General features: G+C 42.3%; 1 protein-coding gene across 1 annotated transcript in view; it reads left to right on the top strand.

Annotated features, from left to right (window-relative positions):
- Positions 1-6,527: 6,527 nt before the first annotated feature.
- The window catches only part of TTLL9 (tubulin tyrosine ligase like 9), a 42,407-nt gene continuing 31,080 nt past the window's right edge, over positions 6,528-17,854 (top strand). Inside the window, exons 1-3 of the mRNA XM_055305011.1 lie at positions 6,528-6,542; positions 9,683-9,726; positions 15,223-15,315. Of these exons, the coding sequence (XP_055160986.1) occupies positions 6,528-6,542; positions 9,683-9,726; positions 15,223-15,315 (152 nt within the window). The remainder of the gene's footprint in view (positions 6,543-9,682; positions 9,727-15,222; positions 15,316-17,854) is intronic.

Here is a 17,854-nt window from a genome sequence, read left to right as displayed (position 1 = left end):
ATGTAAAGTGGTTGAGCCAGCGCACCTCCTGTGGGTCTGAAATCGAAGCAGTTGAGCCAACCTGGCTCCTCCAGCCACCCTCTGCCCTACATCTATAGTAGTAGGTGACTATGGGGGGAATGTTGGTGACAGAACCTGTTTGAAATGCAGTGACTAGAGAGAAATAAAACTGTCTTTGGCATTTCTTTCTTCCTCAAATTCACAGTGTACCTGAGGCTGCCTATCTCATTTCTCTTTGTGCCTAGGATTCTCATAAAAACTGACTTATTCGGGATCCCTGGGTGGCGCAGAGGTTTAGCGCCTGCCTTTGGCTCAGGGCGCGATCCTGGAGACCCAGGATCGAATCCCACGTCAGGCTCCCGGTGCATGGAGCCTGCTTCTCCCTCTGCCTATGTCTCTGCCTCTCTCTCTCTCTCTCTCTCTGTGACTTTCATAAATAAATAAAAATTAAAAAAAAACTGACTTATTCAACAAATGCTTACTGAGCACCTACTGTATGGTAGGGACTAGGGACACACAGGTGGCTAAGGCAGACAGGGTTCCTACCTTTGTTGGCTAATAATGTAGACCAACACTGCCCAATAGAAATATAATGTGGGTCACATGTGTAATCTTAAATTCTGTAGCAGCCACATTAAAACAATAGAAAGAAACAGGTGGTTAATATTCTATTTAGGGACGCCTGGGTGGCTCAGTGGTTGAGCGTCTCTGCCTTCAGCTCAGGGTGTGATCCTGGGGTCCTGGGATCGAGTCTGGCATTGGGCTCCCCGCAGGGAAACTGCTTCTCCCTCTGCCTATGTCTCTGGCTCTTTCTCTGTCTCTCATGAATAAATAAATAAAATCTTTTTTAAAATTAATGTTTTTAAAATTTAATCCAGTATATCCAAAATATTACCATTTCAACATGTAATTGATATTTTAAAATTATTGAGATATTTTACCTCCTTTTTATTGTATGAAGTCTTTACCACCCAGTGTGCACTTTACACTTAGAGCACAGCTCAGTTCAGGAGCCACATGTCACTTGCTTAACACATGGCTGGGAGCTACGTATTGGACATCTCAGGTCTAGGAGGGAAGGCAAACAAAATAAGCAAATAGAAAAAGTGTTTACAAATGCTCACAATTTTCAGGAAAGGAAATAGAAAGAGGCAGGAAGAACGTCTCTAAATAGGCTACATCTGAGCTGAGACCTGACATAGAAGAAAGGCCCAGTTATTTAAAGAGTAGAGAGATTTGGGATACCTGGGTGGCTCAGTGGTTGAGCATCTGCCTTTGGCTTAGGTCAGGGGTCCTGGAATCGAGTCACATATCAGGCTCCCTGCATGGAGCCTGCTTCTCCCTCTGCCTGGGTCTCTGCATCTCTCTCTGTCTCTGTGTGTGTCTCTCATGAATAAATAAAATCTTAAAAAAAAAAAGAGTAGAGAGATTTCTAGCATAAGGAACAAGATAAGCAAAGGCCCTGTGGTGGGAAAAGTTTGGCCTTAGTGAATGGCTAGTGGGACTAGGGTGGAAAGGGTGTGCCAAGGGGGTTGAGGCTAACGAGGGAGTGGGGAACCAAGCCTATAGGACTGAGTATGGCCATCATGGGGAGTTTAGGTTTTCCTCCTCTGTGTGATAGAAAGCTGGTGGGAAAACTTAACAAAGGAGGCCATCTGTGTCATCTGGTTTACATTTTAAGTTGGTCACTTTGACCCTTATCTGGAATGAATATATTAGAAAGGTGAAGCAGGGAGGCCAGTGAGGCAGTGGTGCCCTGGGACACAGCAGGAGCAGGGAAACTGGACAGAAGGGGACAGACTTAATATTTCAGCAGCGCAGCTGATGGGACTTTGCAAATAGATTGAATGTGGGGGAAAGGGAGGAATTCTAGGACCATTCCCCATTTTCCTGCCTTGAAAACCACTGTTTGTGCTACGGAAGTGAGAGCAGGGCTTCATCTATTCAACAAATGTTTATCGGGCACCAAGTTATACAGGAAAAATTGCACCAAAGATGTACTGTCTGACGTGTGTTTCCTAGAATGCCCACCCCAGAGGTGGCATAAAGAAATACTGACAGAGGAGTCCTCACACTAGTTCCTAGTCCTGGCCCTGGCCTTAGCAGCTCCATGGCCCAGGGCAGGTGACCAAATGCCCCTAGGTCTCTTTCCTCATCCACTAAGGGGCAATAATTAACAGTGCTTTGCACTCTTACTTGGTTGTTGGAGGAATAATCAGGTCGCATGTACAAAGGAACTCCATCATGTTAAAAACCCTGTAAAAGCACCAGATGTAGTTATTAAGGCTTAACACATTTGATGTCAATGAACTGTCCTGCCTTCAAAAGTGTTACCTGTCAAAAGTTCAATTTGCCTTAGATAAGTCAGGGAGAGATTATTTTACAAAACCAGGAATATGAAGATGCTAAAATGCAGGTCTCACTTTATCACTTCCTTGCTTAAAACCCTTTTGCATGGTTCACTGTGGTTGGCAAAATAACCATCTCCCCAGAGGGGTCTATGCTCTAATTCCTGGAAATTGTGAGTACATTACGTTATATGAGTAGGGAGATTTAAGGCTGGAGATGGAATTAAAGTAGCTGATCAGCTGACCATGAGATGGAAAGATTGTCCTGGGTTATTCGGGTGGGCCCAATGTCATTCCCCAGGTTGTTGTAAGTGAGAAAGGGAGGCAGGAGAATCGAGTCAGGGGGGATCTGATGATAGAAATAGAGGTCAGAGTGGTATGATTGCTGGCTTTTAAGATGGAAGGGGTCATGAGCCAAGGAACGTGGATGGAAAAGCCAGGAAACAGATTCTCTCCTAGAGCCTCCTGGGAGCCCAGCCCTGCCGACACCTTATCTTAACCTAGTGAAACCCACTTCAGGCTTCTGACCTCAGAAGCTGTAAGCTCATACATTTGTGTTCTTTTAGGTCACTCAGTTTGTGGTAATTACAGCTGCAGTAAGAACCTAATACACTCACCAATGCCCTTAAGGAAAATGTTCAATCAAGGCCTTGTGGGATCTGGCTTCTGTCTCTGTGACTTTGAGTAAATTTCCTAAATTTTGTGAATCTCGGTTTCATCATCTGTAAAATGGAAGAACCTCTATAGGTCTGCAGTGAGATTAAGTGGGAGGATATATTTCAAGTTCCTAGTAGAGAGATCAGCACATGACCCATCATCATTATTATCATTGTCATTATTATTATCATGGAACACCTGACAGGGAGTTAGGAGGCCCTGGTTCTGCTCCCCTCACTAGAGCTCTGTTTTCAGATTTGTAATAAAGGACACAGCAACAACATAGGGGTTTGGCAGCTTCATCTCTTCCCTCTTTCCCACTCTTTCCTGGTCACCCATCTGCATTTGCTTCCACAAACATGCTTCCCTCTCTCTGATTTCCAATTTTGCACACGCTGTTCCCTCCGCCTGGAATGTTCTTCCCATCCCCTTTGCCAGACTAAATCCCATTTCCTCCTGCCAATCCTCGCTGACCCCAAATAAAAAATGGTTAGACCCCACTGTTAGACATTCCCAAGGCATCCTAAACTTCTCCCTCAGTCATGGTACTGATATTCTTTTCTTGTTAGGACAGAAACCAAAAAATAAATCCAGGTAAGAATACCTTGGCCTATTCGCTTCAACTGTGTTGTTTAAATAAAACAAAACATTGCAAACAAACTTAAAATAGTTAAAGTTTCCTATCCTCTCTCCTCTTCCTTCACTATCGCTAGAGGAAACCACTATCAGGAATCTGGTGGCATCTTTCTAGTCTGTACGTTTTGTAAAGATTTTATTTATTTATTTATTTATTTTTATTTATTTCTATTTATTTATTTATTTATTTATTTATTTATTTATTTATTTATTTAAGAGAGAATATGAGAGGGGAGGAGGGGTAGAGGGAAAAGCAGCCCTCTTGCTGAGAAGGGGCTCAATCCCAGGACCCCAAGATCATGACCTGAGTTGAGAGCAGACACTTGACTGAGCCACCCAAGCACCCCTCTAGCCTGCATTTTTAAACTTTTAATACCAACGTAACCATATTTTGTAGAATATACTTTGTTGTGTTCAAAATTAATACAAATTTCAACCTTTAAAAATATTTATCATTCTATAACTCTCTTTAATTCATTCAACAGTAGGTTTGGAGGATATTTTTATGTTGATATAGATCTGGACCACTAATTTTTATCACTGCATAGTATTTTTTTTAGAATATATTCCATTTGGGGATCCCTGGGTGGCTTAGCAGTTTAGCGCCTGCCTTCAGCCCAGGGCGTGATCCTGGAGTCCCAGGATCGAGTCCCACATCGGACTCCCTGCATGTAGCCTGCTTCTCCCTCTGCCTGTGTCTCTGCCTCTCTCTCTCAGTCTGTGTCTCTCATGAATAAATAAATAAAATCTTAAAAAATAAAAAAATATATTCCATTTTATTAATCCATCTCACTATGAGTGGACATTTAGATTGTTCCTAGTATTTCCCATAATTATAAGAGTGTTTCAATGAACATCCTTGTTAGGGAAAAATGTCCACCTTGTGCATTAGCTTCAAAGTGATAGTCTCTGGGTTGTACAGCTGTGTTCAGAGAGCCTGTAGGATATATGTCCAGTAGTGGGATCAAATTGTAAGTTGTGTGCATTTTCAACTTTATGAGATATTGCAAATTGCCTTATTAATGTGAGTCTACCAATAGCATATAAAGGTTGAGTTTCCATACATCCTCAAGGTGTCCTCCTCCTTTTAAAACATTTTATTTATTTATTTATTTATTTATTTATTTATTTATTTATTTATTTATGTAGCTTGTCTTTTAATTGAACTTATAATGTCTTTTGTTATATGGCAGTTTAGATTTTGAGAAAGTCAGGTTAACTTTTTCCACTATGACTTGTACTTGTACTTTATTAAGAAATCCTAAAAAAAAAAAAAAGAAATCCTTTCCCACCTTGACATCATAAAATATTACATATATGTATATATATATACTTAAATATTTTTTCTAATAGTCTGAAGTATTTGTTTGCTGTATTTATTCTTTAGCCTATTTGAATTAGGCATCTATTTTTCACTCCTTTTTTTTTTAAAGATTTTATTTATTCATGAAAGACACAGAGAGAGGCAGAGACACAGGGAGATGGAGAAGCAGGCTCCGTGCAGAAACCCTGATGTGGGACTCGATCCTGGAACTCCAGGATCAGGCCTTGAGCCAAAGGCAGATGCTTAACCTCTGAGCCACCCAAAGCATCCCTATTTTTCACTCCAATGGAAAGCCAGTTTCTCAATGCCATTTACTGAGTCCTCCATACTTTCACCACTAATTTATGATGCCACTTCTATTGTACACTAAGTTAAAACACATACACATACACACATACACCTGTATCTGTTTCTAGGATCCCCATATTATTCCACTGATATTTGCATCTCTTGGGTTGAGAAGGTCTCTCAAAAGTCCTAGTTGGATTTGAAAGAAATCACACATTTTTGATATTGAGTCTTCCTGTCCATGAACATGGTATATATATCCCTCCATTTATTCAGGCCTTTTTAATGTCCTTCAATGTTTTGTAACTTTCCCTATGAAAATATAAACTCTGCAAGGGCAGATATTTGTTGGTTTTCTTCATTGCTGTATCTGTGAGGACAGAGTCAAGAATGAGGCATACCATAGAGTAGAGGCTTGATAAGAATTTGTCATTAATAAAATGTCTTGCATATATTTTATTAGATATATTCCTACATAACTTATATTTTGTTGCTATGCAACATCACATTTTTTAAAAACAGTTTCTATTCAGCTCTGGTTAGCCTATAGAAGACCCAGTGCAGTGGAGAAGTGAGGTAGGGAAAGCAGGGAGCCAATACAGAGTGCAATGAGGAATAAGTTGCTACTTCAAGTTAGGTGCAGTGGAGAGAGTATCGGATTTGTGTTCTAAAAAGCTCTTCAACTACATTGCCAAGAATGAGTTAAAATGGATAGGGCAGGAGTGGGCACTGGCAGACTCATCAGGAGGCTACTGCAGGAGTTGAGATGAATCCTGTATGGAGTTGGTGCCTAAGAATTAGAGAATGGCTGAGAAAAAGCAGAAGTCTGACTAGCTGCGTTGCCAACTATCCAAATGACAAGGCGACTTAGTAAGGGATCCAGTAAGGAAACTTTGTACCATTGCATTTACCAAAAGCTGACAACTTTTGAGACAGAGCGCTCTTAAGTCTAGCGAAATGCAGCTGGAGGAAGCGCTGGGCTGTCCGTGCCCACCCAGGGCAGCCACTCTCTGGCCGTGTACGCCCCAGGGTCGCAGAGGAGAGGGGCTGGGAGAAAAAGGTCGAACGAAGTAAGAGGGTCTGGGCCTCCCGGGCACGCAAGCGCTTTCGGGTGCTGGGATCAGACACTAGACTGCGAACCCCGCGAGGAGGAGGGCCTTTGGCTCATCCAATCAGAGAGGAGGATCCGGGCGCCCTCCATCACCTTGGCAACGGGACGCGGAGGCTGGAGCTGTCGCAGTGGCGGTTTGGGTCCGGCCCTGGTGAATCGTACCATGTCGCGCCCGAAGGTAGGAGTGCCGCGGAATCCAGATGCTTTCCTCGTCCTTAGAGAAGGGGGGGAGGCCTCGGAGGCATTCCGACTTGGGGGGTCTCCGCGAAATGATTCTGGATCGAGAGGGAGGAAAACGATGAATTCAGAGAAGAGACTTTAAGCCCTGGCTGGCCGCGCGCCGCGGAGGAGCTGCACGAGTCCACCACCAGGCTTGCTCGCGGGAAAGTTACGAAAATCTGAGATTCTAAACTGTATTCAGCGATTTCTGTGACCCTGGAGGAACCTGAGAATTTTCTATTTCCTGACCTGGAAAAGCTCCTAGAAATCTATTCATCCCGCCTCCCCCTTGCCTACCCATCCATCCATTCATAATGGAATAGATGTCCATCCTAAAATGCTAATCAATGACTTCTCTAAATTCTTACCAATAAGGACACAGAAGTGAATTAGACAAGTCTCTGTCCTTTAGGAGTGCACCGGCCAACTCACCCACTTTAAAATGGGAAAAATGTGACCCAAAGAAGGGAAACAAATACTCTAGAATCCAGCATCCTCCCTGCCATTAGCCTACTTCTTACCCCTTGTTCTACTTCTCATGAATTGGCCACCCCCATGTCTTTAATTCCCTCTCATAAGAAAAAAAAACAAAACAAAACAAAACAAAAAACGAATGATTACATTGGACCCACTCAGGTAATCCAGGATAATGTCTCTATTCTAAAGTCAGTTGATTATATCTGCAACCTTAATTTCCCTTTGTAATGTAACGTATTCACAGGTTCTGGGATATTAGGACTTGGACATCTTTGGAAGAGCATTATTCTGCCTACCACAATATTCTATCATCGAATAATTGGGAAATGAAAATTTAAAAATATTATTTAAAATTGCATCACAGGGACACCTGGGTGGCTCAGCAGTTGAGCATCTGCTTTCAGCTCAGGGTCTGATCCCAGGAGCCAGGATCGAGTCCTGCATCGGGCTCCCTGCGAAGAGCCTGCTTCTCCTTCTGCCTGTGCCTCTGCCTCTCTCTCTCTCCGTGTCTCTCATGAATAAATAAATGTTTTTTAAAAATAGCATCACAAAATCAATTTTTTTAAATTTTTATTTATTTATGATAATCACAGAGAGAGAGAGAGAGAGAGAGAGAGAGAGAGAGGCAGAGACACAGGCAGAGGGAGAAGCAGGCTCCATGCACCGGGAGCCCGACGTGGGATTCGATCCCGGGTCTCCAGGATCGCGCCCTGGGCCAAAGGCAGGTGCCAAACCGCTGCGCCACCCAGGGATCCCACAAAATCAAATACTTATGAATAAATCTAATTTAAAACGTCCAAGACTTCTGTACTGAAAACTAGAAAATATTGTGGAAAGAAATTAAAGAAGACTTAAATTAATGGAGAGATAGACCATATTCATGGTTTGGAAGCCTTAATACTTGATAATATCACTTCCCAAAATGATCTACAGATTGAGTACACTCCCAATAAAATCCCAACACACTTTTTTGGCAGAAGTTAACAAACTGATTCTAAAATTTATATTGAAGTGCAAATGACCCCAAATTGCAAAGATAATCTTGAAGAAAACAAAGTTAGAGGACTCGTACTATCTGATTTCAAGATTTACTAGAAAAATATTATAGTTAAGATAGTGCAGTAGTAAATTAAGGGTAGACAAATAAGTAAGTAAAACAGTCTAGAGATAGACCTACATATACACAGCCAACTGAATTTTGACAGAAGAGTCAATGCAGCTCAGTGAGGAAAGGAAAAGTGTTTCAACCAAAGACTGGATAAACATAAAGGAAATAGAACTGAAAACATGAAAGAGTATAAAATATATACCAAAAAAGAGTAGGACACCTTACTAGTGCTGGGGGAGTTACAGGGGCTTGAATGTACTACTGGGATAAGAGTTCACTTACTTTTGTAGGTGCTAATTTCTGTCAGTTTCATAAAGCAGTATCCTCTATCCCTTTCTAATGGTTCTTTTGAGGGATAGGCTACTGTGGTAAGCAGAATTCTAGGTGATCCCCAAGATTCTCACCCCTTGTGTATGCACCTTGTATAATTATTTCCCTTTCAGTGTGGGTGGAGCCTGTGAATTTGATGGGATAGTTACTACCATGATTATATGACATGCATCACATAGGACTCTATTGTGGCTGACTTGGAGTGGGGAGGGTTGGAAGTCAGAGAAATGAGTTCCTGCTGGGCCTGGAAGAAAGCAAACATCCATGTTGTGAATTGCCTAGGCGGCCATGTTGAAAAGAACTGCACGTGGCCTCTGGTTGCTGAGAGCAGTCCCCAGTCAACAGCTAGCAAGTAAACAGTAAAAGCAAATAAATCAGTCTGGCAACCTCAAGCAACTGAACTCTGCCAACAATCTAAAATGACCTTGGAAAAAGACCCCAAGCCCATGTACGAGAACCATAACCCAGGCCATCACCTTGGTTGTGGCCTTGTGAGACCTGGCTAGAAGATCCAGCTAAGCCATGCCTAGACTCCTGGCCAATGGAAATTGCAAGACATAAATTTGTATTATTTTAAGCCATCAAGTTTGTGGCAATTTGTTATGCAGTAATAGAAAAATAATGTAGATGACAAATCTGTCCAAGTTGCATTGGTCATCCTGCACAAGACCAATTTTGATTTCTTTTTTCATTCCTGCCATTAGGGATCAGTCTCCCAGGACTAAAGGAATGGTAGAAGCAAAATAATACCCACACCCCACTGAGTATTTGAACGGTCCATTTTGGGTGGAAGAAATTAACTTCGCTCTGAGTCTTTGACCCAGTCCCCTTCTGGACCATGGATCTAGTCAAACATTCAAGTTTCAGTTCCTTCTCACAGAGCCTGCTGAACTCAGCCCTCAAAACTGGGGTTCAGGGTTGGACCTTTGGAGCACTGAAAGCTAAGTCATGCCTGTGGAACAATCCTGTGAGGTGGGTCCTTGAACACTTGGAGACTTATTCCAAGGACCAAGTTGGTGGGCACATGCTGACCAGTGTGAACTTGGCCAGGCTGTTTCATGTCTCAGGAATTGGGCAATGTTGCATATGATGGTTTGAGCCTTTTAATATCTGCAGTAAATTGAGCTGGGAAGGCAGGGTGGATATGCAGAACAAATTACATCACTTTCTTTTTCTCCTTGCAGAATCAAAACTACAAGGGCCATGGACTGTCAAAGGGAAAAGAACGGTGAGTGGTCCCATGCAATCTAATAAATACAGAACTAACTTACTTCCTTCTTTCCTTTTTCCATCTTTCTACTCCTTCTTTACTTCAATAATGATAATAATAATAATAATAATAATAATAATAAATGACCACTGAGCACTTACCATGTGCCAGACTAGTCATTTGACCTGTATAATCTTTTTGAGTCCTTACCACAATCCTTCAAAGTAGACATTACTTTTGGGTCAGATGGGAAAACTGAAGCTCAGAGAGGCTAGGTAACTTACTCAAGACTATAGGTTCAGTTAGTGCCAGAGCCTGTTGGGCTCCAGGGCCCATGTGGTATCTATCTATGCCCTGCTCCTCATAACTACTCAAGACATAGTTCATTAGTGCCAGCTGGGCTCCAGGGCCATGGTATCTACATGCCCCTGCTCCTTCAACAACCACATGATGACATGATCACTCCAATGTCAACTCTGCCCTGGTCCTCTGCTTCCCTCTGCAGCAGTATCCTGGGTGCAGAACTCAGCACCTCATTGGATCCACTAAATGGAATCTACTCATACAGAGCAGGAGAGAGCAATGTAGACTTTCCTGAAGTATTTTTGTAGGGAGTCAGAGGAGGTTACATCGCATACACTGTGACACATATTTTAGATATTTCTATTCTATTTCATTCAATATTTCTCTCTAAAGTCACATCTGGCAACACTGCCACTGAGGAGGGCATGCGTGGTCTCTGACCCTTCCCTCATACAGCACACATCAGAGCAATTCAGCACTCTTCCAGATGCTGATCCTACACTTAGACACCTGTGCCTGCTCTAACCAAAAAAAAAAGGGCACTTCAGTTACCAGGATATGTTTTATTAGTCCAGACACCAATTAGAAATGTGTTTATCTATGAGTAATAGGAAACCCAACTAGTAGTAGCTTTAAAAAAATTGTATTAAATTTCCTCATGTAACAAAGAATCTGGAAGACTGGTGCAGTGGTTCAACACTGTCAGAGTTAGTGCCCTTGTGATTCTCTTGATTGATCTTTTCCCTATGGACACCCAAAGGGTTGCTACAGCTCCAGCCCTCATGTTGAGATCAAGATGGGAAGAAGTGAGGAAGGAAGTCTCAAGCCACATCTCTTTCTCTTTATTTTAATCAAAAGAACCAATGCTTTCCAAGGACCCACCCTCTTGAGCAATCTTACATTTTTATCTTACTGACCAGAATTGTGTCACATGGACACCTCTAGCTGCACGAGACTAGGAATATAAGTTACATAGATGATGTTATGTTATTATTCTACATGCTGCTTTTGTCACATAAAATTATATTTTCAGTATTCATGTTGGTGCATGCAAGTCTGGACACATTTTAACTACTATATGTGTCCCATTGTATACCACTAGCTATTTATCTACTTCCTGTTGAAAGCCCTTTAGGTTTTGTCTTAGTATTGATTTCCTCCAGAAGCAAGCCTTGAAACAAGGATGTGAGAGCAGATTATTTGGAAGGTCAGAAGGTGATTCCAGTAAGCATTGGCAGGGAAATGAGGATGTGAGACAGCTAAGGGAAAGAAACCAATAAAAGGTACATTACTGACAGGTTATTGTGGTGGGCAGGTGGGGCTCAATCTGGGGATTCCTAGGAGCTAGCACAGAACACACTGCAGACTTATCCCAGGTGGGCGATGAGGAACTGGAAGATTAATCCATCACCTCCAGTTGTCACTGGTTGTGTGCTGTTGGGGGAGGGGACTTTGGATCTGCTTTAAGCACTGGCTGAGCAGACTCTGGGAGCCAGAAAAAGTCCTCAGGCAAAAAGTTGCAAGTGCTGGCAGTGGAAAGCCCTCTGATTGACTTGCACAGGAATGGAGAATGCCCAAGGGACAAAGGTGGACCACCAACTGTGTGCTGTAGGTTATTTCCATAAAAAAATATTGATAGTTATAAATGAGCATCCCTGCCCAGTGCATACATAAGGTATCTATCTTGAGTACAGAGCTAGGATGGAACTGCCAGGTATAGAGTATGCAAATTCAATTTTACTAAATACTGTCATGTAGTTTTCCAAAGTGCCTTCTACCAGCAGGAGAAGAATTTCCAATTTTAGCACATTGTTGCCAAACTTGGACTTTTAGATTTTTGCCAGTCTAATGTGTATGAATAGTACCTGACAGTTTTAATATGCCAAATTGCTCTCTAAAGATTTATCCAATTTACAGTTCCATTAGTATTATAAGATAATTATCATTTCCACATTCTTGCAAATGCTTGGTATTTGTCTGGTTTTAAACATTTTCCCCAATCTGATGGATTTTGAAATTGTATCTCTTCATTGTTTTGGATTAAGTTTTAAATGCTCCTTACTTTACTACTGTAGAGCAGTGGTTCTTAACATTTGAGGCCAGGATTTCTTTACTACTTAAAAATTATTGTGGACTCATTAATTTTTGTGTCAATATCATATTAGAAATATTGTCAATATCATATTAGAAATTTAAAGTGATAAATTAAAAATATTAATTCATTTAAAAAGCAAGGGTGTACTCTACCTGGTAGCATAAATAATGTATTTTTATGAACTTTTAAAAAAAGATTTTATTTATTTATTTATTTATTTATTTATTTATTTATTTATTTATTTGACAGAGAGAGAGAGAGAGAATACAGGCAGGGAGAGCAGCAGCCAGAGGGTGAGGGAGAAGCAGGCTCTCTGCTGAGCAGGGAGCCCGATGCCAGACTCAATCCCAGGACCTTGAGATCATGACCCAAACGTAAGGCAGATGCTTAACTGACTGAGCCACCCAGGTGCCCCTATTTTTATGAACTTTAACTGTATTCTCCCTCCCCCAAATTTACTAAAATGAGTAGTAATTGTTTTTACACTTTTTGTGAATTTCTTTAATGTCTGACTCAATAGAAAACATTTGGCTTTCCAAATCTTCTGGATTCAATCTGTTGTGATACGTTGTTTCAGTTGAAGAACGGGAAGAAAATCCAGCCTCACAAAGATATGTAGTTGGAAAAGAGAGAACTTTGTGTACTTCTGAAAAAGGGTTGGGGACCCTGAGGAATACTGGGACCACTCATCAAGAATCACTATTCTAGGTGCATATTAACACTATGCATCCTCAACTCATCACTGTCTATTAGGAATCAGTATTGTACCACTTCCTGCACAACACAAGAACCCTAGAACAGCATGCTCTATTTACTCCCCTCTGGTCCTTTTTGCTGTTGTTTTTGTCATGTATTTAAACACTAAAGAAAATTCTTCAGGCGGAAGGAAAATTATACCAGATGGAGATTCAGACCTACAAAAGGACTAATGTGTGAAGAGAGAGAGATTGATTTTCCAGAGATTGTAAACCCTTTCCTCTGACTAGTAGGTTGGGAGCTGCTTATCTGATTCCTCCTAAAGCTGAGTGGAACATGGACTGGACTGAAGCTTTAGTTACACTGAGTTCACTCCAAGCACAACCCCCTGTACTGCTGTTTTGAGCTTTTGCTCTGTGAGGGGGTTAGAGGGCAGTTTGGGATTTTGTTTGTTTATTGTGGTTTTTTTTTTTTTGGTTCACTTTTGTACTCAACGCTGCCAGTACACACACCCCATCAATGTGCATGGTTTTTCTCTCAGCTTTACTGTGTTCTCTATGGGCTTTTTTCTCAAGCAAATTTAATGCAATGTTGTTTTGGTTTGGTTTGGTTTTGGAATGGGGCTCTTTCAGATTTTGATTTGTTTGGCCACCCTATGTATTGCCTGAGGTCAGCTGCTTTCTCCTGGAGCCTGCAAAGTCTTTTCTCCACAGCTGGCTCATTCCTCCACTTGCCCATACTCAGATACTCCCCAAACCTAGAAAATGCTGTATCTCCCTGCTCCCTCACGAAAGGCTTCTTTCTCTCCAGAATGAGTTCAAGTTTTCTTTTGTCCATTGCTCTCCACTAGCCCCATAGTCAAGTGTGATATCTATTTTGCACATTTTTTCCCTTGTTGTTACTGTAGGACTGAAAATCTTTCACATCCTTTCATATTGTGACCTGAAGCAGAAATCCTCTCCTTGGTATTTTAATTTACTTGATTGCTGGGAAGGTTGAGGATCTTTACATGTGTGTATTAGTAAGTTTCCCCTGCTGTGAATTGCCTGTTCATATCCCCTAGGCATTTTTCTATTGAGTTCTTTGTCTTTTTCTTAATGATTTGTAGGATCTCTTTATGTACTTGGTCCTAAAGTCTTATGGAATGTAAGTATTGCAAATATTTTATCTTAATCTATAATCAGTCCTTTAACTTTATTTGTGGTATACTTTGTTACAGAATTCTGTTTACCTACAGAAATGTGCATACATCATAACTTTACAGCTCAATGAATTTGCTTTTTTTTTTCAGCTCAATGAATTTTCATCAACTAAGTATACCCACATTAGGAAACAGAAAATCACCAACACCCCAGAATGCCACTCATGCCCTCTCCCAATCATTCCCCCCCCCCAAAAGTAGCCATTATCCAGATTTCCAAAGGTGTGTTAAATTTTTTTAATTAAATATTGACTTTGAGAATCATGGATTCCTATGCAGTTGTAAGAAATAATACAGTGAGATCCCGTGTGCTCTGTACTTGGTTCCCCCAATGGTAACAGAGAGTAAAACTATACAGTAGAGTATCACAACCAGGATATTGACATCTGTAAGGAAAATTCCCAAGGCCACCCACAAGGATCCCTCATAGCCACACCCATTCCCTCCTTCTCCTTCTGCCTTCTCCCACAGTTCCACCCTCACCCTGTCCTTAATGCTCCGCAACTGCTAATCTGTTCTCCATTTCAATGATTTTGTTATTTTAAAAAGTTATATAAGTGGAATTGTACAGTATTACAATAACCTTTTGAGATTGGCATTTTTCACTTGACATAATTCCCTAGAGATGCATCCAGGTTGAATGTATAAATATTTCACATTTTTTTATTATTTATTTTATGATAGTCACACACAGAGAGAGAGAGAGAGAGAGGCAGAGACACAGGCAGAGGGAGAAGCAGGCTCCACGCACCGGGAGCCCGACGTGGGATTCAATCCGGGGTCTCCAGGATCGCGCCCTGGGCCAAAGGCAGGCGCCAAACTGCTGCGCCACCCAGGGATCCCATATTTCACATTTTTATTGCTAACTAGTATTCCGTGATATGGATAGACCACTATTTAACCATTCACCTGTTGAAGGACATCTGGGTTTGTTACCAGTTTGAGGCTATTATTTTTTTAAGATTTTATTTATTTATTAATGAGAGACACAGAGAGAGGCAGAGACATAGGCAGAGGGAGAAGCAGGCTCCCCATAGGGAGCCTGATGTGAGACTCCATCCCAGGATCCCAGGATCACGACCCAAGCCAAAGGCAGACACTCAACCACTGAGCATTCCAGGTGCCCCAGTTTGGGGCTATTATGAATAAGGCTGCTACGAACATCCTGGTACAGGTTTTTGTGTGATCCTGAGCAAGCGTTCTGTTGCCTTTCTTGCAGAGAGCAGAGAGCATCAATCCGGTTCAAGACCACTCTCATGAATACTCTCATGGATGTCCTTCGCCACAGGCCAGGATGGGTGGAAGTAAAGGAGTAAGACACCTCCCCAGCCCCTGCCAACCTCGTCCCTCCTTCCCTTTGCCTCACAGGTCCTTGTCTCCCTCTGTTTTCTCCCAGTTCCCATTGGTGGCTATTGGGACTTGTGCAAAGGGACCAACATTTATTTAGGACTCAAAATGTATCAGGTGTCTTATGGACACCCTCTGTCTTTTTAAGCCTTACAACCATCCTGTAAGATATGATTATGTTCAGATGTATTAAGTCAATTGTTGAAGGTCACACAGAACATAAGAGTCAGAGTGGGGTTCACATTCAGTTCTATTGGACTATTCCACAGGCAGTGTTCTAGAGCTCTCCAGAATCAAGAAACGCAGCCATCACCCACTAGCTGGCTTGACTCTAGTGATGGCAGGTCCAGGTCAAGGGCTGCTCTTTCCTGGTTACTTACTAGTTCTGTGATCTTGAACAAGTTACTTGACCGCAAGCCTATATTTCTTCTTCTATGCTAGGCCCTGGGGATACTGAGATGAACAAGCATCCAATGAACAAGCATCCATCCAATACCAATCCAATAGTAGGTGCTAACGTAAGTTAGGGTTAAGATTTGGATGCATGTAACAGAGACCCAAAGTAAAAGAGGCTTTGACAAACTGGAAGTTATTTTTGTCTCCCATTGAAGTTCAGATGTAGGAAGTTCAGAGACAAGACAGTATAGAAATTTGGATCCATCCACTTCCATCTTTCCATTCTGCTATCCTGTCAGTGAGGTCCTTGTCATCAGGGTCTAGGGTAAAGCTCCACCATTACATCCAGAGTCCAAGCAACAGTAGGTTGGAAGAAGGCAAGAAAATGCATCCCCTGCCCTTGAAGAGCACAGTCTAGAAGTCTCTCACATTGGCCAGAACTTAGCTTAGCTGCAAAGAATCTGGAATATATAATCTTTATTTTGGAAAATGTGGATTACATTGTCCCAGCTAAATGTCAGGAAATCTTTATTATTTTTATTAAAGATTTTATTTATTTGAGAAAGAGAGAACAGGAGAGAGAGAGAGAGAGAGAGAGAGAGAGAGAGAGAGAGAGCATGAGCAGGGAGAGGGGCAGAGGGAGAAGCAGACTCCCCACTGAGCAGGGAGCCCGATGTAGGTCTTGATCCCAGGACCCTGAGAGATCATGACCTGAGCTGAAGTCAGACACTTCACCGACTGAGCCACCCAGGCAACCCTAAATGTCAGGAGTTCTATTACTGTAGGGAGAGGATAGATATGAGGGGCGTGAGCAAGCAGCTGCCCTGACATTGTACTCAGTAAGTATTGTTGCTTAACAATAGCTAAGCCTGTTAGACTCTCTTTAGCACTTTACTTGCATCACCCCTGAATCATTCAGCAGATCTTCTGGGAGGTGCTATTATTGTACCCATTTACTGAAAGTCGGAAAACTGGACACAGAAGAGTTAAAAATGCCGTGTGTGAGGTCACTTGACTTGGCTAGTCAGGGCTTGGGCTAGGACTGCACCTGGTCAGTCTGGGTGCAGAGTCCCAGGCTTGTCTCCACCCTGTTCTAGCAGCCTGTCTGTGGATAAGGAAACAAATGAGTGTATGGGGGAATCCATGATTCCTACTGCCTGGTACTGGAGTCTAGTCTCGTCCACATGGGGCTTCAGTTACAGCTGTCATTTTTTACTTAAGAACATGTTGAGGGGGGATCCCTGGGTGGCTCAGCAGTTTAGCGCCTGCCTTCGGCCCAGGTTGTGATCCTGGAGTCTCAGGATCGAGTCCCACATCAGGCTCCCTGCATGGAGCCTGCTTTTCCCTCTGCCTGTGTCTCTGCTTCTCTCTCTCTCTCTCTCTCTCTCTCTGTGTGTGTGTGTGTGTGTGTCTCATGAATAAATAAATAAAATCTTTAAAAAAAAAAAAGAAAATGTTGAGGGGTGCCTGGGTGGCTCAGTGGTTGAGCATTTACCTTTGGTTCAGGTCGTGATCCTGGGGTCCTGGGTTCGAGTCCCGCATTGGGCTCCCTGCAGGGAGCCTGCTTCTTCCTCTGCCTATGTCTCTGTCTCTCTTGAATAAATAAAATCTTTTGAAAGAAAGAAAGAAAGAAAGAAAGAAAGAAAGAAAGAAAGAAAGAAAGAAAATGTTGGAAGCAATCATGGTGGCGCCGTTTTATATATGCCACATATATTTCAAGCACTTCCTCTCTGCACCACAGCTGTGGCATCAGATTTGACAGATTAGCCTGGCTTCCTGTCCCCCTCTTTGGTATGGTGGTGAAAAACCAGGTCAGAATTTGGGGTGAGGCAGACCTGGGTAAGAATACTGATGCTGCCATGGCCTCAGTGAGTAGCATCATCCTCATCTGAGGGCTCCAGGGATGATTGTTGTCACTTTTTGAGGCTGCTCTGACGAGTCAATGAGAGAGGGCTTTTTGGACTGGGAAGGGCTTGCAAATGTTACCTAATTGCACTGCTTGGTAATGTGGGCTGGGGGTGGCAACACAGATGCTTCCAGCACCCAGTCAGGTAACATGATCAGGTGAGGTTGGCTAGTTGTCATGGGCCATAGAATGTGGTGGGGAC

This window comes from Nyctereutes procyonoides, unplaced genomic scaffold (genome assembly GCF_905146905.1).
Source record: "Nyctereutes procyonoides isolate TBG_1078 unplaced genomic scaffold, NYPRO_anot_genome, whole genome shotgun sequence".
Classification (NCBI taxonomy): domain Eukaryota; kingdom Metazoa; phylum Chordata; class Mammalia; order Carnivora; family Canidae; genus Nyctereutes; species Nyctereutes procyonoides.
The sequence above is the reverse complement of the archived record's forward strand: the minus strand, read 5'-3'. Positions and strand labels throughout refer to the sequence as shown.